The sequence below is a fragment of the Lampetra planeri genome, chromosome 2, assembly GCF_965212315.1.
Source record: "Lampetra planeri chromosome 2, kcLamPlan1.2.h2, whole genome shotgun sequence".
NCBI classification, from domain to species: Eukaryota; Metazoa; Chordata; class Hyperoartia; order Petromyzontiformes; family Petromyzontidae; genus Lampetra; species Lampetra planeri.
The window spans coordinates 15,100,019-15,123,890 of NC_136108.1; the positions used below are offsets into that span (position 1 = coordinate 15,100,019).

At 40.9% G+C, this 23,872-nt stretch overlaps 1 protein-coding gene and 1 long non-coding RNA gene across 3 annotated transcripts in view; one reads left to right on the forward strand and one right to left on the reverse strand.

Moving 5' to 3' along the window:
- Positions 1 to 4,286: 4,286 nt before the first annotated feature.
- LOC144728858 (uncharacterized) lies at positions 4,287 to 7,852 on the reverse strand. The gene is made up of 2 exons (XR_013587573.1): positions 6,838 to 7,852; positions 4,287 to 5,595 (listed from the first exon to the last, which is right to left on the reverse strand). It is a non-coding gene; the product is annotated as an uncharacterized LOC144728858 (long non-coding RNA).
- LOC144728829 (RNA-binding motif, single-stranded-interacting protein 3-like) overlaps positions 6,458 to 23,872 on the forward strand; it is a 148,964-nt gene continuing 131,549 nt past the window's right edge. The window contains exons 1-2 of one of the 2 annotated variants that reach the window (XM_078608516.1): positions 6,458 to 6,664; positions 7,494 to 7,590. In XM_078608516.1, coding sequence (XP_078464642.1) covers positions 6,594 to 6,664; positions 7,494 to 7,590 — 168 coding nt within the window. In that variant the 5' untranslated portion in view covers positions 6,458 to 6,593. Of the gene's footprint in view, positions 6,665 to 7,077; positions 7,591 to 23,872 lie in introns of those variants that run through there. The other variant, XM_078608525.1, reaches the window with a different exon arrangement.

A 23,872-nucleotide genomic window follows, 5' to 3' on the forward strand; every position in this document is an offset into this window, starting at 1 on the left:
CCTAGTTATGAAGTATTTTCACTTCTGGCACCATATGTAGTGTATGTCTCACGAGGCACACACAGAAGTCTGGAGGCACCACGATTGATTAACAACTGAACAGGGCTACGGGTTAACAATACTCGGGGTTACTCTTGACCCCCAAGGGGTCTCTGTGTTAAACTGAGTCCCTGATGACTGACGCTCTCAGAACCCCGAAGCAACGTCGCACGGTCAGCTCCCCCGCCAGACCACCACAATCGCTCCACCCCCATCCCTCTTATCCTCCCGAGCGTGGCCTCGCTCCGCCTCCGGCCACGCCCCCTCCTCGGTCTCTCGAGACGGAACTGGAGCCAGCGTCACATGTCCTTCGGGGCTCCCGTTTCCGGGCCCCCTTCACTCCCCTGAGTTGGCACGTCCCCCCTCTCTCTCTCTGTGACGGGACCCTGCTCTGTAGAGCCTGCTTCTCCGCCACGTCTCCCTTGGTTCCTTCGAGAGGTACGTGCACACAACTTTAGCATTTGTAGTTGTAGTCGGCATATGCTATTTACGTATCTACATCTGCACAAAAATACTGTATGTCATAAAACTCCTAACTTCATGTCACTGTAGCATTGTATATAACTGACCTTCAATTATATTCTATGGGTCTTTCGGTAAAGCCACGTAGATATAAAAACAAGAAAAATATCACGACGTTTCGATCGCAACACAAGCAACCGTGTTCAAATTCACTGCTCTGATACTTTATTCTCTTCTGCTTTCGGTCGCTGGGGTTTAAATAAATTTTAATTCGATACAATATCTGGAAAATCACCGAGAAATGTCTATTTTACCATAATGTACAAGCATAAATTAGACTTTCCTTTTGTCTCAAGTGCTGAAGAAATAAATCAAGACACCAAATCCACTTTGTTGCTGCGTAGAATTATGTATTAGATTCACTTTCAATAAGAAACATGAAACTTAAAGCGAATTTGCGAAAAAAAAAATTCTTTCCGCTCGACCTTTTTCTGCTTGAGTGTAAAAATCCACCCGCTCATGAATAATAATAACGGGAGGGGGGTGCGGCATGTAGAGTGACGTCACGCGCGTTACACACAAACATTCTTGGCTCATTATATTATTAATATATATTTTATACAAAAACACACCAGAAAAGTTGCATTTGAATGCAATACAACGCTAGAGAGAGTCGAACTTATTGTCGGAAACAGGGTTAACCAAACCATATTGACTCGATTACGCTGGGTAAATCGGTTCAAAACGGTCTCTAAATATTCGGTACAAGATATCCATTTGGTAAAGAACAGTTTAAACCGGTTCAACTTTGCATACTGTACAATATGAGCAAACAAACAACAAACAAAAGATCTCCTAGCAGCAGCTTACATTGTAGGCATTGCTATTGTGCAATGTCTGTGTGGCAACATACAGAGATGCACAGCAACAAAAGAGGCAATGAGAACTGCATAGAAAATGGAGATACAGTTCTGAATATCGCGGTATTGACTTTTCGCGGAACTTTCAAAGAACGTAACTCCCACGATATTTAAGGCTGTCCTGTATTATATAAACAAACGGAAAAGATGAAAAATAAAATTTCACAGGAATTTATTTTTTTCATCGTAGGGGTTAAATGTATCGTTTCCTACAACATAATAATTCGTGCACGGATTAAAGCATATTTGAATAATGCTGTTGCAATGTGTATTTCCTGATTAGATTGCTTACGGTGAACGCATTAATGCACGTGCTAAAGTATAGTACTGTACATACAATTTTTCACATGCAAATCAATACACATTGCAGTGCTTAACAAGCCTACTTTGTTCCCTATATTATTTTGTTGATAATTGTACAGTTCACCCCTTAAAATAAAAAAAAGATATATGCATGTCAAATAATGGTGAGAAAATATATTTGATAAAATTAGCAATAACTGGTGGCTCTATCCGTCTGTTCTTGTGAATGTCTTTTGTACCTACAAGCTTGTCTCGCTTAACGAGCGAGATACGTTCCGCGAAAATTGCTCGTTACGTGAATACTCGTGAGATGATCATTATTTTCCCACGAGCTTGTTTGACTGTCCGAGGACGGAAGCTGTAATATTTACTAAAATATTTAGCAGAGTATAATTGTATCTTGTGTACATTTAATGGCAGTGAATCTTGCACGAAAACTATGTCATAAAACACCTCACTTCATGTCACTGTAGCATTGTATATAACTGACCTTCGATGTTCAAATTCACTGCTCTGATACTTTATTCTCTTCTGCTTTCTGTCCCCGGGGTTGAAACAAATTGGAATTCCATACAATATCTGAAAAATCATCGAGAAATGTCTATTTTACCATAATGTAGAAGCATACATTTGACTTTGCTTTTGTCTGAAGTGCTGAAGAAATAAATAAAGACACCAAATCCACTTTGTTGTTGCGTATAATTATTTATTAGATTCACTTTCAATAAAGAAACGTCCAACTTAAAGCAAATTTGCGAATTTTTTTTATTTCCGTTCGACCTTCTTCTGCGTGAGTGTAAAAATCCACCCGCTCATGAATATTAATGATGGGGGTGCGGCATGTGGAGTGACGTCACGCGCGTTACACACAGACATTATTGGCTCATTATAGTCGTAATGGACTCCCATGTTAATAGCTGAGATACGTTTCAGCCCCAAAATGTTCCACTCTTTAACTATTTTTTTAACATGAGAAATAATAATGAACTTTAAAAAATAAAGTATTAAATTTAACACTTACTACACATGAAGAGCCACCGTGATTGCAGGTGCCTGGCATTTGTAATTTGAAGGGTAAGGTGTTAGTGGGTGGAGGGAGCAGCAGGGACCATGCAGGACCGCTGGTTCAAACATCACTCGTTACCGATGTTTGCCGTGGCTGGCAATCGAACCAGGCTTGCTGGGTTCGTCGCCACTATGAACCCAGCAATTTCCTGTCCTCAGCGTCTGCAATTCATTCATGCCGACACGAGGTTCCCTCCACCACACGACGAAACACGTGGACATTCAGGACAGCCCATCTGGTAAACAGTTGCGGGCCTCCGTATGCCCCATACCGCCACAGAACGGATATTGCTCGATCAGTCTCCTTGCTAAGAGAACATTTTGCTCGTTTTAGGAACAGATTAGTCTCAATTAAAATAGATTGTTATAGGGAATTCTCGCAGAAAGAACGCGCGTTAAACGAGACTCGCCTGTATGCATGTCTTTAGCGGTGTCTGAGTGTAGCCATCTCACCTTATAGTATTATAGTATTCTTGTCATTTTTGTGTCCACTGCTGAGTGATGAGCTCCATGCACAAGTTATCTAACCAAGACACGGAGCCACCACGGCTAACACGCCCTCTAGCATCCTAGGCGATAACTATAACAATTAAAATTGGCCGAAGGATTGCAGTTATTGTCACATTTAACGCCCCAGCTGCAAGGCATTTCTTCTCCAGAGCCAATCTTACTGCTCGTCCCTGTCCCTGCCCCCAAGCTATGACCAGGCGTACCCCAACCCATCAATAACCTCTCCCACCTGTTCTACCGTCACCATAACTACACCACCACTTTTAATAACCCCAATTTATCTCAACCGCTATCTTATGCACAATTGCTGTAAAGCGCCTTGGAAAAAGCACGCTATAAAACAATGTTGTAATGGTTAAGACCAGTAAACAAATGTAATGCTGGTTTTCTGTTTCATATCGCATTTATAGCGGTGGGGCAGTGGTTAGTGCACTTTGCTATGAATCCGCCGACTTAAGTTAAATTACTGACCAGGGCTGATATCATTGTCGAGTGATATTTAACCGGTCCTGGAACCCCCTTCACCAATCTATACTGACTGGCATCGTGAAGTATGGTCAAACAACCGCCATCATTGAAACGGTGTGAAGTATTCATACAGGAGTGAATTGACAAAGCTATGAATTAGTATACTTTATACAGTATGCGAACACGCCTGCATACAAATGTGCAGTACTTGATTTAAAGACGCCAAATGGCTCTAAGAAGTATGATGAAACACTAAAAATAGCATATTAGAGCTGTAGGTTTTCACATTGACATCCTTGTTTGAAAAGGCTTCATTCGTATTGAATCTGATGTCAAATGTAAACCTTAATTTACCCCCTCCAGGTGACATCTAGTGATTATTAAATGTCATAAAACCTGGATTTAATGAGTATGCTGGCTGAAAATCTAACGATGTACGATGAATGAGCAATTAAAGCATCTCATTTTCTGAATGATTTGTATTCATGGACGAAATAAATTCTTCATGTCAAACTTAGATACAAAATTGGCCAAACCTTGAAGGGAAAACTTTATTTTACCATGTAAAAATATGAATATGATATTAAGTAATGGTCGCATGTGTAAGTTTCATGTTGCAAATATAAATTACTGCAGATACTAAAATAATCAGAGTAGTTTTCAAAGGGTTATGACTTACATCTAAACCAGACTTTCATCTCATGCATGCTGTGTTCAACGACCATACCGCAGGTCAAACACTTCTCCGATTCTTCCCTTAGTTCAACTTTTCCCAAGCTCTTATAATCTTACTCAATTCAAGAAACATGCTAGCGCTTACTTATTACTTTACAACTTTTATATTGCTGTTTGTTGCCTCCGCTTGTTGTTTTGGACATGTGCTCAGCAACTGTGTAAAAAATATATATATATACTGTATACACAAGTTTACATTTTTGTCCTTACAAATATTCCACCGTATTCGTTTCAGTTACATAAATCAACTCTGTTTAGTGTGAAATGTGTAAGGGTTTGTCTCGGAAACTATAATGGGGTTGACTTCATACATTTTTGCTAAATAAGGGGTGTCATAGTCATCATTACAGTACTTGCTGCTCATTTTTATGCAGTTCTGTACTGTCATTTGTGCATGTGTTTTATAAACACAATGTTTGTGTTTTAAATTTCATTACGTTGGCAGTTAATAAAAAAATATCACGATCAAATTAAAAAAATCTTGCTTGCAAGACTGTTCTAACACATTCTACTCTCACTCTGAATGACATTACAGTAATTGTATATTCTGAAGGATAATTATCAATGTCATATCGGATTTTGGATCCAGCATCTCCAATTTTTTTCCACAAAGCATTAAAAGCTCTTCTTGCATTTTTAAAAATGTCCGTGACATCTTCATATGCAAGAAAAATACCTCAGCAGCACAAATGTAATTTTAATAAAGATAACATTCCCAGGTTAACGAAATATGGTTTTAACCGACACAAATACATTATTTCAACGTCGAGGCATATTAATAATTTAACTCGAACTATATCCAAAAAATAATCCTTTATTCCGTTTCCTTATATATAACACGGTATTTATTACATGTAAATTAATATGCATTTCATAATTAAAGGAAATGCGTATCAAACGTGAAATTGTCCCCATGCAATCACACTCTTAAATTTCTCAGAGGTCACATTGTTGGCATCAACGCACACTGTTGCCAACTGAGTGAGCAACAGCGAATCCCAAAATAAAGTTTGTAAGTCTTCAGGGAGTCGATGAGATAAAGACGTCCCCGCCACAGAAGCAGCACACAGATCACAGATGATGATTCCTGGCCCTGTAGAGATACGAACAAGACGTTAAAGTTATATTTCACAATCATGCCTCGTGGTAAGTGCCAAGATTTTCCACACAAATGCCACTCCTGAAAGAATTCAACCAACACTTTCTCTCCTCTCAGACACCTGCGTTAGCACAATGGAAGTCAAACTTTTAAGACCCCCCCCCCCCTCGAAACATAACCTCTCCACACACGCACACAAAGTTCCTACTGTTATCGAACGCGCATTTCACTGCGGCAGAGGCTTTTACAACAACGTGCAACATCAGCGACAGCTGTGGACAGTCCGCTATCTAAACCAATCGCATCATCACCCTAATAATAGTGCCGTAGTAGATGCACGAGTAAGTAGATAATGGGATCACAAAGGCGGGTGGTCGTACGGTGGATGACAGAGCAAGGACATCACCTAGCCCAGCGTGACACGAGCAGCAGGAAGAGGGTGGAGGAGGGTGGTGGTGGTGACACTGCTACCGGCCGCATTCCGCGTCATCACAGTGGCACTATATTTAGGAGGTGGCAGTGAAGCGGGTTCGCTTTGTTTATTGGGGAAAGAGGCGTGCACCACCGCCACCACCACCACCATCAGCAGCAGCATCAGCAGCTCCATGGTTAAGAGTAGAGGCACTGTACGTGCGGCACTGACCTTCACGCAACTCAAGGTGACAGATCTCACAGGCACGGGGCACCACTGGGGGGGCTTTCGCGCACAACGCGCGCTGCAATTCCCCCACCACCACCACCACCCCCCAACCCACCCCACCTGCCATTTGTAACTCCCCGCTTTATATACCGCGGTTAATGATAAATCGGAAGTGTTCAATTACACTCCGAATGTTTTATCCGTCGCCGGCGCGCCCCTCCCTCCCTCCAAACCGGGTCACCCTCGGGCGTGCGTGACAGACGCTTTGGCGTCATTGGAAGCGGTCGCCTTCTTGTTGCTCTTCTCGTTCGTCGGCGTCGGCGGGTCTCGGTTGCCCGTTGCAGGGTGCCTCATGGTCTCCCCCTCCACCCCTTCCACCACCAGCAACCACAACCACCAGCAGCACAGAGCTCCGCTGATCAAGTAAAGCCCCGCGCGTTCCATCCCCCCACCCCTCCACTGCACCTCCAAGCGCTCTCCCCTCTCTCTCTCTACCCACGAGAGTCTCGCTGGGTTTGTGTTCTTCCAACACACTCCACCCCCCCACCCCACACCAAACCCATCGCCACCGAAGTCACCACCTCCTGCTCACACACCGCTTGTGGTCTGTTGCCAAGCTCGGCGCGCTTCAAGCCCAGGGCTGCTGCGCGTGGTGCCGTTGTCGTCGTTGTCGTCGTAGGCAGTGCGCTGTTCTCTAGCCCGGGGTGGGGTCCTGGGTGCGTTGTGGGTGTGAGTGAGTGGTGGGTGTGTGTTGTGGGTGGGTGTGAGTGGCGTGGGTGTGTGTGTGTGGGGGTGTGTGTGGGTGAGTGCTTTGTGTGGGGGGGGGGGGGGCGTGAGTGTGCTGTGGGTGTGTGTGTGTCTTGTGGGTGGGTGTGTTGGGTTTGTGTGGGTGTATTGTGGGTGGGTGTGTTGGTGTGTTGTGTGTGTGTGTGCGCGTTGTGGGTGTGCGTTGTGGGTGTATGTGTGGGTGGGTGTCTTGTGGGGAGTGTTGTGTTGTGTGTGGGTGTAGGTGGGGGTGTTGTGTGTGGGTGTAGGTGGGTGTGTTGTCTGGTTGTGCGTTGTGGACGGGGGTGTGTGAACGGGAGTGGGCGGAGGAGAAGCCTCGACCGGTCAGCATCAAAAAGCCACTGAAGCCAGCCGCCAGCCTCTAAGGTTTTCGGGGTAGGGAGGGACGAGAGGAGTCGTGGCAGCAGGCAGAGACGGGCTTGAGAGAGAGAGTGGGTGGGTGAGCTCCTTCTCTGGATGCATACAGCGCAAAGCCCCAGCAGAGCTGCCTCCTCCACCGCTCTCATCCAGCAGCAGCGGCCACGCCACGGTCACCCCGCGGTCACCACTGCACTCTGGCCATGGTACGTTGCAACACGTCCCAGTTCTGGACCTGGGATGTTTGTGTGTCCCTTGTTGTTGTTGTTGTGACGTCCCCCCATCGATTGTTGTTGTTGGTTGCTTGCTTGCTTCAACTTTTGCGGTTCGTGGCGTCTTCCCATGTTCGAGGTTTCTCGTCTCGCCCTCCGAAATCGGTAACCGGCTCCCCACGCAGCCCTCCTGCAGTTTTAGACGCCGCTTCTTGTACCTGGGTTTGTCGTGCTGTCCGGCACGTGAATGAGGAAGCTCGGCTTTGTGGGGTGTTTTTGTGTTTGTTTGTTACCGTGAACTTGTTTAACCGGCTTCGCACGACATGGAATTCTATTGATCGTGATGGTGGTGGTGGTTGTGGTTGTTACCCAACTACACCGGGCGAATAAGGAATGAGTGACTCGTCCATCAATCCTCTTGGTTTGTGTTAGGAGGAGTTCAGAATCAGAATATGTATTTATACTGGAGGAATCCGATGAGCTTGAAAGCTCTTTTTTTTACAGACGTCCAGTCGGTGTTCGTTGGGTGTCCCCGTCTTTTGAGCCCTCTGTGATAACAGCCAAGATGTGCGTTTAAGGATTGCCAATTTTTTTAAAATAATGGAACGCCCATACATGAATATCCATATTATTTTATTACATTTTTTTTACTGTCTTATCTCTATTTGGAGTGAAAAATGTCATTCCATTTTAACATTGTGTGGATCGTATAAACGATCCACACGATAATACCCAACTACTGCTGTGTTTTTAGGCAAGCGGTCCACCAAATGAATTGTTTATTTTCATCGTGCTTACTACATAAAAATAATTGGATGGCGTGACGATAAAGTTCGTGGTTTGGAAATGCTATTTTATACACGATGCAAATTGCACACTGCGCATCTTGTGGGAGTGATGTAACAGGTAATGTGTTGCATTATTGGCTAAAGCAGTGCATGTATACGCAATATATATAAATAAGCACGAAATATAACTTTTTTTAGCAATGCTTATAAAAAAAAATGAGTTAAAATGTTCACGGAATTATTTCTGAAGTCACCTCTGAGAAATAACTATTGGTTGAATTTTTTTTACTACAGTTAATGTATTACGTCTGCGATCGAATTTAATGTGCAATGAAGAAGGTCCATTGCCCGAAACATCGCCGATCATATTTTTTCTTTTAAGGCCACATTGTTGTTGAGTGTTTTTTTATGCATTATGCTTGTGCACCACTGCTAACCCAGCAGCAGCATCATCACCAAATATTCTGTGAAACACAGATGTGTCTTCTGAATAAATCGGTCACTGCTGGAATACGTAAACCGTCATGGAAAGGAAACGTGCTGTAGATATTCATAACATTGTATCCTGATTCAAAGAGTTCTTCTTTATACGCTTGAGGTGTTGGAAACATTCATTATAATTTCAACCTACACCCATATAGGCAGTGTTTGGACACAGTACTGTGTGTATGTACATCACATTTGCCACTCCACTGCTGGATGAGGGCCCTCCCCTCGCCACTCGGGTCATGGATGTTATTTGACCCGCACTGCGTTGTGTCAGTGCAGGTTGTAAAGTCGGGTAAAATATACGGTTAGAGCATAGCACCACCACCAACACTGCTGGCAACATAGCCCGTGATGCAGCAAGAGCCTCTACCAGCACCTATTTTATGAATCGCATATTGCAGTACTAGCCTGGCCATACACTTGCTCGGCTTCTGAGATCTGGTTATATCCGATGCATTTTGGTTGATTTGGTCAAGTGTGTGTATATATACCAGAGTAATTGACACGCTTGCCACCAAAGTGGCCAATTGCAGGGTTTCGAGTGAAGCCATGATATTGCTCATTCAAACTCTACCTATTAATGTTGGCAATTTATACATTGATAAAATGTGGAAAGAATAATTTGAATTTGCTAGAGAGCGTGTGCCAACATTCACGAAGGTATTTTACTGATTGTAGCGTGCACCACATTTTACATTGGCCAGATGTCTTGGAAGAGTCCAGTACTCACTCTTTACCCCACCACACATGCCCATCAACTAACCACGGTGTACCAATTTATACTGTTGTAGCTGGATAGGCAGTGGGATTATGGAAATGTACCCGTTGTTTCATCTGTCGCACTGGGCGATCGAATGGAACTGCCGACCTCTGGATTGGAAGTCCAGTGTGTGATTCTAATTTCAGAATCGGAATCAAATCGGAAGTTTGTTTCTCGAGTAAAGCTCATTGAGCCAAAAAGCTTTCTATCAAGGGCAACTCGGCCGGCAGACAACATGAAAGCATTCTACAATTACAGATAAAAAAGCACACTTATTAGCAATTATTATACCATGGCAGCACCATATCCGCTAATATAATCTAGTAATTTCTAAATAAATAAATTATATAATGATAAAAACTGTTTTTATATACATATGGGATGGAGCTGTGACTGAGTGGTTGGCTCTCTGGAGTTCTGTTTTCCGATTATGGCTTGCATCAGTGGGGAATTACATCTAAACCAGGCCACGATTCCTTCCCCCCTCCTCCACCAACTCGTACTGACCAGTGTGAAGTATGTGGCTTGAGGAGGCCTTGATCCATCTGTCGATTGACCAAAAAAGATGTAACACAAAGTTATTATTTGCTTGCCAACAAGTAATTTATAATCTAGAACAGTTTTTTTTCTAACGTATCTGCTTATTTTATTTTATACCTACGTGACTTTACCGAAAGAACCAAAGAGTATGTTGCAGTAAAGTTCAAACCGGAATCACCCAGTGTTTGTTGTAAAATCAAAGAAAGCGACTGCAATATTTCAACAGCTGTTTTATTGTTCAATTGTCATTGTAGTAAAACCATTGGTAATATAATCACGGTTAAACCCTGGCCTTGTATGGCTGGTTTTTTTTCGGGTGCCACTTCTTTTTTACGAATTAAATTCGTTTTTACCATCCATAGTCTAAAATCTTGACTTAAAGCTTTAGGTAAAGCCACGTAAATAGAACAAATAATACAAATAATAACAATCACATTTATATCACACAATATCACAGTGATATTGTTATTATTTGTATAATCTGTTCTATCTACGTGGCTTTACCGAAAGACCCAAATAATATCCATAGTCAACCACATGAGGTTTCACAGCACGAACCTCGCTCCTTTATGAAGTAGACCAGGAAAGTGCGTTTATGTGGATACAATAAAGTTTTCATGGTACAGTACTTTTTATCATTTGGTTGGGTACTTTTTCAATTTACAGTGTTGTGTGTGTGTATTTTAGTGAATGATGTCACAGCCAATCCCTCGTGCCTGTCAGATGGCATGCGGTGGTGGTAGTAACACGTTGTACGTAGCTCAGGAATCTTCACGGTCACCGATTAGGTCAGAGATGAGTGTGCATATTCTTATACTCAGGTTTTGTTGAACTGTATTGTATCACTGTGCCACAGACCCGTATACACTCGATGCTAACTATTTTGTGCATTCATTTGTCTTTATTTACTGGTGTGCAGTTGTTAGTCATGTCTATTGGCTCCTAGATATTCAGTCGCATTCGTGTTGTGGTGGTCATCCAGCAGTATTTGGGTACAAGTTGATAAGGAATTTATTTATTGGCCCGGCATTTATACTGTACACTACTTGTATTTTATACATCTTGCCTGTACTGTATTTTGGCAATCTTTACTCATTGTTTTAAATACAATTTAAAAGTGAACCGCACACTTACAATACCTATGTGGGATGCATGATTGGTAACAGCTCATAACCATGTTTTGACACATTTGCAGTAACTCTGTACAATCTAATATCCTAATGATAATAACCTCAATACACTTATGAACAACAACTTAAAAAATATAGCACTTGTAATTGTTCATTTAATAGTTCTCCGAAGTGTATACAATCTCGGGGGGAGGTAAAGACATTGCATTTAATGCACTCATCGGACCTAGGAAATATTTAAAGGTTGTCATGTGGAATATGGCACTGTCTCTGATATTGACAAGCAGCTGCAATTTAACGTGCCAGTCCCACACACAAATGCGTGCTAGTAATATTTTTAACACTAAACTACTTTTGATTTAAAGCTTTCGTGACTGCAGGGATTCATGTTCTTGGTTCTTTCGGTAAAGTCACGTAGAAGGGAAATCATAAAATAATAAAAATTCAAAAACAATAAAATTCTCACGACGTTTCGACTGCAACACAAGCAATCATCAGGTGTGATCTACGTGACTTTACCGAAAGAACCAAGAATACCAAACTACTTGTTAAATGAGACTCGTGTGAACACTACAGATTCAGTCAGATTCAGTCTTATGTTGATCAGATTCGCACAGATGTAGTCTTTATCACATAAGACTACATCTGCCATGTAGCTGCAATAGGAATTAATTTGCTTTCCAATTAATAATACTTATCTCACTCCAATTTTGAGGGGAAAAATCGTCTGTCACGAAATATCCTTCTGATTTCAACTTAATGGCTGAAGCGTCATTGCACGAATAATTTGATAAATAAGTTCCCGAATTTTAATCCAAGAGCTGGTCCTGCTCATTTGAAGTCTAAAGTGATTACATCTGATGCCGAATCTTTTTATTTTAATTTTCATATTGTGAAGGGCAGAGTTGACGACTTAAAGTGTAACACGTAGAGCATCCTCCTCTTCATCCGATTTTCTTTTTTACTATGCTGTACGAAATAGTTTGCTTTCGAGATCTAAACACAATGTTAGATGTGTTTTTCTCTCCAAAAATGTATTGGAGAAATAGAGGTGCAGTTTAAACATAATCGAAAAAGTATTAACCATTTCAGATGTGTTGATGGCATAGTTTCGCAATAAAGCAAAGTTGAGAAAAACAAAATATATCGTATGTCTATAAGAAGCTTCTTGAACAAATGGAAATCAAATGTTGGAGACATCTGTAAAACAAAGTAAAGTATGTCTACCTCCGGCAATTATTGAAGGTAGACACGGATGGACATTCTGAAACTAAGGAGGCAAGCGAGAACATGTTGGAGTGCTTTTTTGGATGTATGTACTTCACACTGAACAGCAACATACATGTATATGAAGAAGAAAGTTTTAAATCGGTGCCTAGCATCTGCTAAAGTTCTCTTACGTATTTTGTTAAGTCCGGCAAGCTATGATTGCTGTACAATCCTGAATGCTGTAAGAGAAAATGTATTGTAAGGCAGAGTACATATGGGTGCTTTTAGTGAGGTTGTGCCTCTTGTAAGGCTCTTCCTATGGATTACATCATCACTCCCATTGCACCAGTCAACCACCTGTTAGGAAGACAACCCCCATGTCACGTGGCTGGCATGACATCACTCTGTGAGCTTCAGCTAGCTTGTGTTATTATCAATGTCACTAATTGTCATCCATTACGCTATTTATCCACTTATTTGTTACAATTGACTTATGAGTGGTCCTGAACATTCGTAAGTTACAAGAAATCGTATCTTGAACAAAACTTACAACATTGCTACCATGCCGTAAATTGTTATATACACTGGCCCCAAAAGAATGGGTAATTACAAATCGAACAAAGGCTTAAGAGTTTGCAAAAATTAAGCCGTGCATAGATGCCTGCTTGGAATTTCACTTGGAGACAGAGTGAAAATACAGACATCATGTTGGCTGTTAAGAACAGTAGTATATGTGGGCTTTGGCAGTACACACTGCTATAGGAAGATGATGGCCGTTGGATGAGTGATGGGGAAATGGTAGCCAACCGAGGAAAGATGTCTGAAAAGGTGATCACCATGGAGATGGAGTGATGAGATTCACTAATTTGCAGAAGCAAGAAGGGTTGTTGCACGGGGTGGTAAATATGCATGGATGCTTCTGTCTAACAGCGGATAGATTTTGGATAATATGACGCAATTCATAATTACTACCATATTTTTTGCGTGCAATTGTTAACAGATTGTGGTCTAAAGTCATCCTTCTCAATACCCATTGCATTCGTGTCTAACCTCAAAAACATAGATTCTTATGAAGGCTAATGTAACATTCATGGAGAAAAATATATGTTTGTCACATCCAATAGCATCAGCCACGTAAAGTAATGATCATAAATATAGATGTAACCAACAATATTTTGTCATATGTGTAGCCACACATTATTAAGTCCTAACTAATGATTCATGTCTTGTTGAAGAAACTGACAAAATGCATTTATAGGGACGGTAAGTAAATGGTCAATACACAGTGTGTGAACACAGGGTCACCTTAGAGGAGTCTACGAACACACTGTAATAGAGGCAGTCTGGCTACAACTCACCACATTAACTGATGCCGGTCACTGTAACACAGAGGTCGCAACCGGGTACCCGATACCTGTACCCTACCCGATACCCGGCTACCCATACCCGGCCAGGTACGGGTACCCGTTTGCGACCCTGGTGCGGCCGGGTACGGGTAAGGAATCAAAACCCGTTTGCGACCTCTGCTGTAACATCAGATTGCTAAACTCTTAAATGTTATGTTTTTATGCTTCGATGTAAGGACATGTACTTAGGAAAGAAAGAACACTGTATGTTGATCTTTGGCATTGAGGGTTTGGAAGAACATCTTTCATTTCCATCAGCCATGCCGACCCAAGCCATTGCCATCTCTTACGGACCGACGATGTCACAATCCATCGAGCCCCTGCACACGAGCTGATGAACGTCGCCTGGGCACGTTTTCTCATTTGACTACCACTTTGGTCGTTAGTCTCGACCACTGGCCATCATTCTTTCGCATGATATATCCTGCCCCAAGCCAACTTGGGGTAGGACACATCGTGAGGAATCCGATGATGCTCTTTTTCACAGGTGTCCAGTAAACTGACTTTAATATATGTCATTTTATTCTACTCCCATGTATTCTGCGTCTATTGGTACGGGATACCAAGTGGGGGGAAATCTTGTAGAATTGGTTAAAGAACGAGAGAGGTGGTTGATAATTTCGGACCCAGGAACGCAACCTTATTTTCCCCGTAAGATCTTATTTGTCAAACGAGGTTTTGCTCAACACTGTATTTTCCAGAAAAGTAACCTCTGCATTCGGCGAGGCATTTGTATTATTTCAAAGTGTTTTATAATTCGACCTTGGTTTTAGAGAGTTACTGCATCAATTTACACCAAGTCAAATATCATTTTTATAGTCCACAAAAGGTATTTGATATTTATGAGTCTCAGAATTGGATTGTGAGAACTGTCTGTATGTTATAGATTTTTGAGAAACCCTACTTAAACACTGTTTGCTCATGTGGTTGCTTGTCACCTGCATTTTCTATCAATCTGTGAACATGTATATACATGCCATACGAGGCTACTGGGTCTGATTGTTTTTGGAACAACATTAACAAACCTATTTACAATTGTTTGCACAGAAATGAAATCCAATAACCTCAATCGTGGATTATGCCTCAATCAGTCATCATTTCGGAAAGGGAAACAAAACTTGCTTGAATAGGAGAATATTTCGTAGAGGAAAATTTGAATGTTATCGTAGAGGAATGGATACGTTTAACTCAATGTAAATATAGTTATTGAAAATGTTTGCATTTTCAGCGTGATCTTGAAAATGACATACATGGTTGGAGGGTTGTGTGGCATTATTGCCATGGTGACAAAATTTTAATGTTGAAATAAACCATAATTTCAAAGCACCTGAGAACACATAATAAGCAAAACAGTGGTATTTGAAAGGATTCCTAGGGCGCTAAACATTAATAGAGTTGTGACTTAAATTCTCATTTGAATAAAATGTATAATTGTATTAATGCAGTGCATTTTTGGAAACGGATAAAATAAATCTGTTTTGAAGAAAAATTTCCGTGCATAAAAAATGTTGGTGCTGATTCAGTTAAACAGTAAGACAATAAATCAAATAAAAGATGTTCTCATAGCATATGTGCCTTGCCTCTTTAGAATGTAACTGTTCATTGATTAATGTATTAATTCGGTTCTTACGCTCATGATAAATATATTGAATCATGCATGTAAAAACGGATTATTTCTGAGTTATGCAGATGAAATGCAAATGTTACCTTTAGGCTAATGGGATAAATGAGATTGTACAGGTCAGACAGAGCAAATGAGAAATTACAACTGAATCATGGCGACTCATCAGATCATTGCTAAGGGGAGCGAGGGTGAATGGTTACTTTTCCACTCCCCATGTGTTGACTATTGAAGAGGGAGCAGTGATGATGTCAGTTGCATAGGGCTGGACAGTATCTCACGGATACCGTTGTACATTGACGTGATACATGATAACTTGTCTTGTTCGCGGTGATATGGGGGACCAATGTTGTAGGTCCTATCCACAGGGTTATCCGAAATTTGACTCCTGTTATCCACGGGGTAACAAGCATGAATAAAGCCCATGAATAATAGGATTAATTGTATGCGTGACTCCTTATCCACGAAGAAATTGTGGCTAACGGGAGCAAAAACCGAATTGTATACCTCGTAAATTATGCAGTGCACTGCACTACGTACTTTACATACGGACACTTTATTTATTTTTTGTTTTAGAAGTATTTACTTTCGCGTTTTTATTCCGTATTTGAAATGTGATTCATTATAACCTTTACTCTTGGTGGGTTTGTACACGATTTAGATTGCATTGTGATATTCAAAGTTGAAGTAAGCAGTGCCGAGAGAGAGAGAGCTCGCTCGCGAGCTGCCTGGTAGCGGCGGTGGTGCAAGACGTATCCAGGCTGGGGGCACCTGCCGATCGCCACGCCACGAGAGACGGAGCGCTCCGTACACCTTGTTCTGCCGCACAGGTGTGACGGCCCCCTCCCGGCGGCGTCCTGGGAGGCGAGCACTCCCCTTCCTGGATACCACAGTACAGGGCAAAGCCAAACACGTTGCTGTGAAAGATGAATGTCGTGGCTGTAATGTAACGGCGCAGCTCTGCGATTCTTTGGTCAAGCCACTGCTGGCGAAAGAATCTCCGACAGGAAGCTCAAGCGGCGAGGATACTTGGTCTACTCTTCCACGCACGCTGGCCAGGCATCTTAAGAGAGGTTTGAGTACCCACACTTGACTCCACCACACAATGCATTAACTGTGGTGTATCCGTTTATACTGCTGGGTGGACAGAGGTGGGTGGGGTGGGGGGGCAGTTAAGGAATCTGCACAGTTGTTTCAAGTGCCACACCGGGAGATCAAATTGGTGACCTCCGGATTGGCAAATCAAATGTCTTGACCATTCTATCGTGGCGTGACTATTATTGGCATGACTACGGTACAGTACCAGCGTTATTATCATTTGTCTGTGCATTTATTACTTATTTGTTAATTTACATCACTCAACATTTTGACCGTTGTATGTGTGAAAAGGATATTTTGTGGAGGAAGCATAATCAATCTTACATTTCTACATGTTTACCGTCATGTAATGAGACCACTGGGTATACATTTGCTGTTGGTTTAATGCAATGTAATTTTACACTTTAACTACAATTAGTGGCTGTACACAGTGCATACCATTTCCAAAAACAAATTCTGCTGTCACGCAAGAGCAAGAATCTTGTTTTTACATTCTCTACATCATAACCACAAGCCGTAGCTCACAACAAATACATAACATTTAGTGACATTTTTCATGTAGGCTTTCGCGACCAATATTATTCATAATCAACGTTTTTGGGTTTAGATCGCGTTATTTATAAATGTGTCGTAACCCTCCACCACCCGACACGATTGGCCGTGTCGGGTGGTGGAGGGTTACGACACATTTATAAATAACGCGATCTAAACCCAAAAACGTTGATTATGGACATTTTTCATGTTTAAATATGCGTGGATTTTCAACTTACAGCACAATGTTACTTCATGGTTAAGTTAGATAAACTACCGTTCCCTCATAATTTTACTACTATTAATACTGGTACAGGAAAATAAGTTTCTGCTTTCAAACTTTTCTCTTGTAAGGATGATGATCCTTGTATAAGTGAACATTTTTACTACTTCGTCATTTTGGGATTCATACTTGGAAATTCATGGAATATTTTGACATTTGTTACACAAGGATCCTGCTTTTGCATTTAAAGTATGCATTCAGTTAAAAGTAATGCATGCTCATTGCAAAGAGCTTAATCCCATGGCTATTTAATTTAATTCTAAACACGCATACAATATTACAAAAGTATTATAAATGTTTGCCTGCGGATGTAATTTTTTTAATATACAACAATGGCATGGGCCAAGCTTTTTTTTACTTAATAATTGCAATGAGTTTGATTATCCCAGTCTTGATTAAATTAATGTTCTGAGCCAGTGTGCCACCAATGCAGCGGATTTCAATATTGTGTGCACATTCTGTACATCTCATCAATGTGTGCGCATTGACAAAGGCAGCCACAACAAGGACAAGGCAGCATCCAAGATGAACTAAATTTTAAATCTCAAACAGCTGCACACATCTCATTAAACCCTAATTGTGCTTATAAACAACACGTAGACGAAATCACATAGAGTTTCAGGACATTGCTGGCTGGTTATGCCATTATCTAATGAGTACTCGATTGCAAATTCATTGGAAGCTTGTGTCAGGATTTAGGAATACTAATTTATTTTGGTCTTAGTCTAGCCTTCAATATGCATTCCCAATACGCTGGAGTTAAATTGGTGCTGTTGAATTTTTTTGTATGTTATACAATGTTTGCTCATGCAATTGACGTAAGCGATAGACTTCAAAGTGTCTTGAATTTGAATCGCTTCTTATTCCCCGTAGTTGTTGGACAACTGACTTGCCTTTGTACTGTTGCATGAATATCACCTGGGGGGACTTGCGTCTTCCTTTGAGGAGATCTGTACAAAGACGGTCACTAGGTATTCTATTTACAGCCAAAACAGGAAGACTTCTTCACAATTCTGGCTAATCGCCTGATGAAGCTGGCTATAATCAACAGCGAAACGTCGTACTCGAATTGCAAATGTTGTGAGTTTACGCTCTAACACACATCGGTGTGCTGAAGTAGTAGTAACGAATGGTCACATTTTGTTTACGTGACAAACCTTACCAATTGGCTATGTCGGGTGGTGGTGGGTTTAACAACGCCTTTATATGTACGCGAGCTAACAATTTTTTTTATTTTACGGATAATATTGGTCGTGAAAAGCCGACGTGTTCAAAAGAAGTTCAACATGTAGAAATGTTGACGGAGCCTTTTGTATGTGTGTGCTTATTGGCAAATTTCTGCTTTCAGCAGTCATTGATATGTCACATCCTGCTGGGCATTAGCATAGAAACTGCTAGTGCCGTCTGCTGGTTCACTTAACAAAATATGTTCAAGAGAAAATTAAGACATCAGCATGTTTAGAGTGTTTACTTTTACCCCCGATTGTATTGCCAAGCATCATATTTGAGATGAATAAATGTTGAATCACAACTCTTGAGACCTCACAAAGCAGCTCATCACATTGTGCAAGAAGACTGCTTCTGAAAGCCCTTCATGTAACCCCTTATCCACACCAAGGCAATGCACTTTTCCACACACTTCTATAACAGAGCTGTTCGTCACGTAACAGTCAAACTAAATAATTATCATTCTCAGAGCTGTATTTTTTTTTGCCAAATGAAGTGAACACCCAAATGCAATACTGTATTGTCATTGGTGATTGGGGTGAGCCCGTCAATTGCACGCACGTGAGATTGTGGAAGGCAGCTGCCTAGACGTGAACCCAAGATCTGAGCGTTGCCGGCTCTGTGCTCTGACCCCGGAGTCGCCTGGCCACTTCCCAGGACGCGCTTATTCTAACCACTGTAGGGACAACATACGAGGTTATATCACTTAAAAACTCACCTCTACAATTATGCTTTTGAGCGACTCTGAGCTTGGCTCCGCGCCTCTGAGTTGCGGCCACTACGTCTGCAAATTTGCGCGCGTTACAAATTGACAGAGGTGGGACAAAGTCATTGTTATGCAAGTCCAAGTCGAGTCGCAAGTCATCAAATTCATGACTCGAGTCTGACTCGAGTCCAAGTCACATGACTCGAGTCCACATCTCATAGGTGGGACAAAGTCATTGTTATGCAAGTCCAAGTCGAGTCGCAAGTCATCAAATTCATGACTCGAGTCTGACTCGAGTCCAAGTCACATGACTCGAGTCCACACCTCTGCAAATTGAACTATTATTATTATATTTTGATTTAAAGCTTTCGTGACTGCAGGGATTCATCTTCTTGGTTCTTTCGGTAAAGTCACGTAGAAGGAAAATAATAAAATAATAAAACTAAAACATAATAAAATAATTCTCACGACGTTTCGGCCACAACGCAAGCAGCCGTCTTCAGGTGGAGAACAGGTCTGTCAAGTAGACAGAGTTATTATTATCACAAGAAGATGGGTTAAAGGTTGTATACCAATATTTATGTTCTGAAAATGTGATTTGCCTTTATTAAATAAAGGCTGTATATGTAACCAGAGAAACAGCACACTGTCTATACAAATGCTGTAGATGTACTCGTGGTCACCATGCCACTAAGCCAGGGTTTGATAACTGCAACAACCACAATCAATAACTTTAAAAAAAAACAATCCGTGTCCTGAGAGGTATAATTGTAAAATGGTTGCATATATTTCAAGTATGAGGTGCATATTGGAGATGTGAATCACAAAATGCCATATTGTAAACATAAATTACTATGACGATACATATGTAGCCATTGCTTTTTGTGAACCGACTGTACATTACGTGTATATATTTTTAAACGTAATGCAATTTTGACTGGGATATTTCAGGTGGAGCATTTTTCATCAAAATGTGTACTACCCTTTACGAAACGATTTAATTTAATTTCAAAAGCCAATTTAAAAATTACAATTCACTTAAATCACCGACAGTAAAAAAATATATAACAAGTCTGCGTTCGACATATTCCTGGGGGTAATATGTCTTCTTTGAACTGTTTCTGAAAGGTTTGCGCTGTTTTCGAACTTGTCACAAATGCATCGTAGTCTTTTACAGTGTATTGTATCAATTGAATGCGATGTTTGCAAATTCTGTCATCATTAGCCAATGGTTTATCTGCTGGTCTCTGATGCCACAATGGATCTTACTCTAATAAATAAGTTTATTTCATAGCTCCATTTCCATGAATGAATTCCTCTTGGGCTGCCATTTCATCGTCAATCTCAACCACCAGCCATTATCCCTTCTTTAGATGTGTCCTGCCCAAGCCCACTTTTCTTAAGTCTTTTCATTTACATTTGTTCTTTTGTACATCTTTCAGCTTTCTGAGCTGCCTCAAATATATAATTGTTCTAGTTATATGTACACACAGTACTCTGTACCCTGTGATATCAAATGGTGTCACTCCAAATAATATTTCATTTTGTAAAGAGAACTTGCTATAGAGTACATTGCTTTTTCTCATTCATCGTGAGCCCAACATTTCAGATTTTATTAACCCAGTAACCATGCCTACGTTGGACCTACGTTCGCATGTGAATGAAACCGTTGGACTAACGTCGGCCCATCATCATTTGTTATAATGACTATACCATCCGTAACTCTGAGATGATAAGTAATTCATCCATTTTCTCCGATCAAACTTTTAATAAAAAACATATTCTCAAATTCCTGTTAATAGCCTTGGTGAGAGCATATTTACTTGTACAACTCCGGTTTTTGATCCGATGTAAATGATGTTTAACCTCTTCATAATGTACTCCAATATCCAGTAATTTTAAAGCGCAGAATACTTTATTATATTCCTATGTCCCAGAATTTTTTTAAAAGAATTACTAGAAAAAACTGGTTATATTTATGTCTTTCCATAATCTTATGACCTAAGTCAGATCAATTGCCTCCCTGGCCAATACACCTCAATGTAATGCCTGACCAAATGAATGATGATGCGAATGCTGATACTATACATAATATGTATTCAAAATATATTATTAGATTTAGGCATCTGTAACAGACTGGTTATTACTTGCTGTATCTCTATACATTTTAAACCGTTTTTTAATACAGTTTTGGTAGTTTTATGAAGCTGAGCAAATTCAGTGTATTTTTGTGGGGCCATCTGTATGAGAATACAGCATGGAAATGACACCGATTTCTCTCGCGGAATCTCATACCCGCAGAGAAGTGTTATTGAGTGGACTAATACCAAGAGGTTGTCACTTGGGATTTTTTGCTCAGATTTGTATGTTTAAAGTACTCTACAGTAATATACAGTCGTACTAAAATACATTTCTACGCATTTAAAATAAGGTTTTAGCGTTCGTCGCATATTTTTTATTCTTAAATTTTACTGTACATTTTTTTTCCCGGCATTCCATTTTTGTAACCGTTGCTTGTATTTTCAATGCAAATGTTTTTCAATTACTTTGCCCATTTTACATTTCTGGTGTGGAGAAAGTTATGTGTAATGAGTCATTGCAATGCAATTCTAAAATCTGCTTGTGCGTGACAGATGTGTTTTTTTTGGTGGTCTTTAGAGGTGCCCCTCTTGGTAATGGTAAGGCACATGTGGTTGCATCATAAACAGAGAATGTGATTAGGTACATGTCACTTTTTCAAATATGCTTTCTCCATACACCGTCAACTTGGTTTTGAACATATTTCTCGAACAGGGCTGTGGAGTTAATAAATAAGGGCGTGTACAATCCGCAAGTTATATTGGGCCATAAACAATGGCGTGACGATCAAAATTGTATTTAATTGCATACGTTGTATGAGAGTGCTGCATATATGAATTGTAGGGATTATTTCCGGAAACCGATATGAATTCCCTGCAGTGCCTTTTAGTAATATTTCCTTCATGGTATTTCGTGTGCTTGACCACAGAACCCGGTGCTGCACCCATTCTGGAATCAATTTCTGCATTTATTGTAGCCTGCTAGCGGTCGTGATACTGTAGCTTCACACTAATCCGCCTGTGATGGGAATAGCTCAGCCTTGAGCCTGCTTTCCCTATGCATGTTAATGGCCTGCTTTAGCAAGATTATTTTTGGGACCAAGGTCAGGGAAAACTCACTTCTGGCAGCATCTTCCTGTGTGACTGAAAAAGCTGCAGCCGTGTTACAGTGTCCCAGCACATTTAATTTTGTATTAGCATTTTCAACACGGGATCGTGTGATCGACATTTGCTCATTCAGATTAGGCATGTTTCCAGTCACAAATATAATGTCACTTATCCAAATTACCTTGAATCAACCTTGAGCTTGGTGAGAATTCAAAATCAATTGCTAGCATTCTATGAGCCAGAAAACCACCGCTATACTTTAACAAATCAACCAGGACAACAAGCCGTTGTGTGTGTCTCTGATGTCTCTGTAATGATACCTATTACAGTTGAATGCAAATTGGTTAGTGTGGACCTTTGCAACAGTGTTAACTCTTTCTTCCTGTTGTGATGCAATCGGGAGAAATGACTGGAAAGATAGAATCGGGACATCAAATTTTACGATGCAATTTTGTGCCCGGAGGTGCAAGTGATTTTGTAGTGCGAGTACAAGACATCATCTGTGTGCATGAATAAGGCAATAAAGACAAACTTGACACATTCTACTTGGTATTCACAGTTGAGTCTGCATATAACAGCCTCAAACTCTGTAATTATATGGCGAATGACACTACCATATATGAGTTTATACGACATGTTGATAGTATATTTATTTAAAATTGTTTCTGGGCTTAATTTTGAGAACTTCTGTTTACATGTAGTTTATTTATTTAGAACTGCTTTTTGTGTTTATTTTGTTGTCCTTCCCCTGCACCTCCGATTAGCATGGTTGGCTATGTATGGTGCGAAAGAAGTTCAACATACTTGTACATACATACATAACCGTACTATCCGCCAAGCTGTCTCTCCCACCACACAAAAACAGCCACATGAAACTCCGACCAAAACCATCACGTTACCATACATAGCTGGCGTGACCAAAAAGATCTCAAAAATTCTAAACAAACATAAGATCCAAGTCCGATTCAGTACAGTGCATAAAATCCGTGATCTGATTCCATCTGTGAAGGATGTCGTTCCTGACTTACAGTATCCTGGAGTCTACAAATTGAGTTGCATTTGTGGTGATTGCTACATTGGAGAAACGAAATGTCATGTTTCTGATCGTGTCCGCGAGCACAAGTCAGATCTGAAACACGGCAGAACTGATTCTTCTGCCGTTGCCGATCATTGCTACAACTCGGTGGGCTCTCATGAAATTGTCTTTTCCGAGACCAAGGTTCTCTGCAAACCTCCCGGCTACCATCAAAGGTTTGTACACGAAGCCATACAAATATACAAACACAGACATAATTTCAACCGT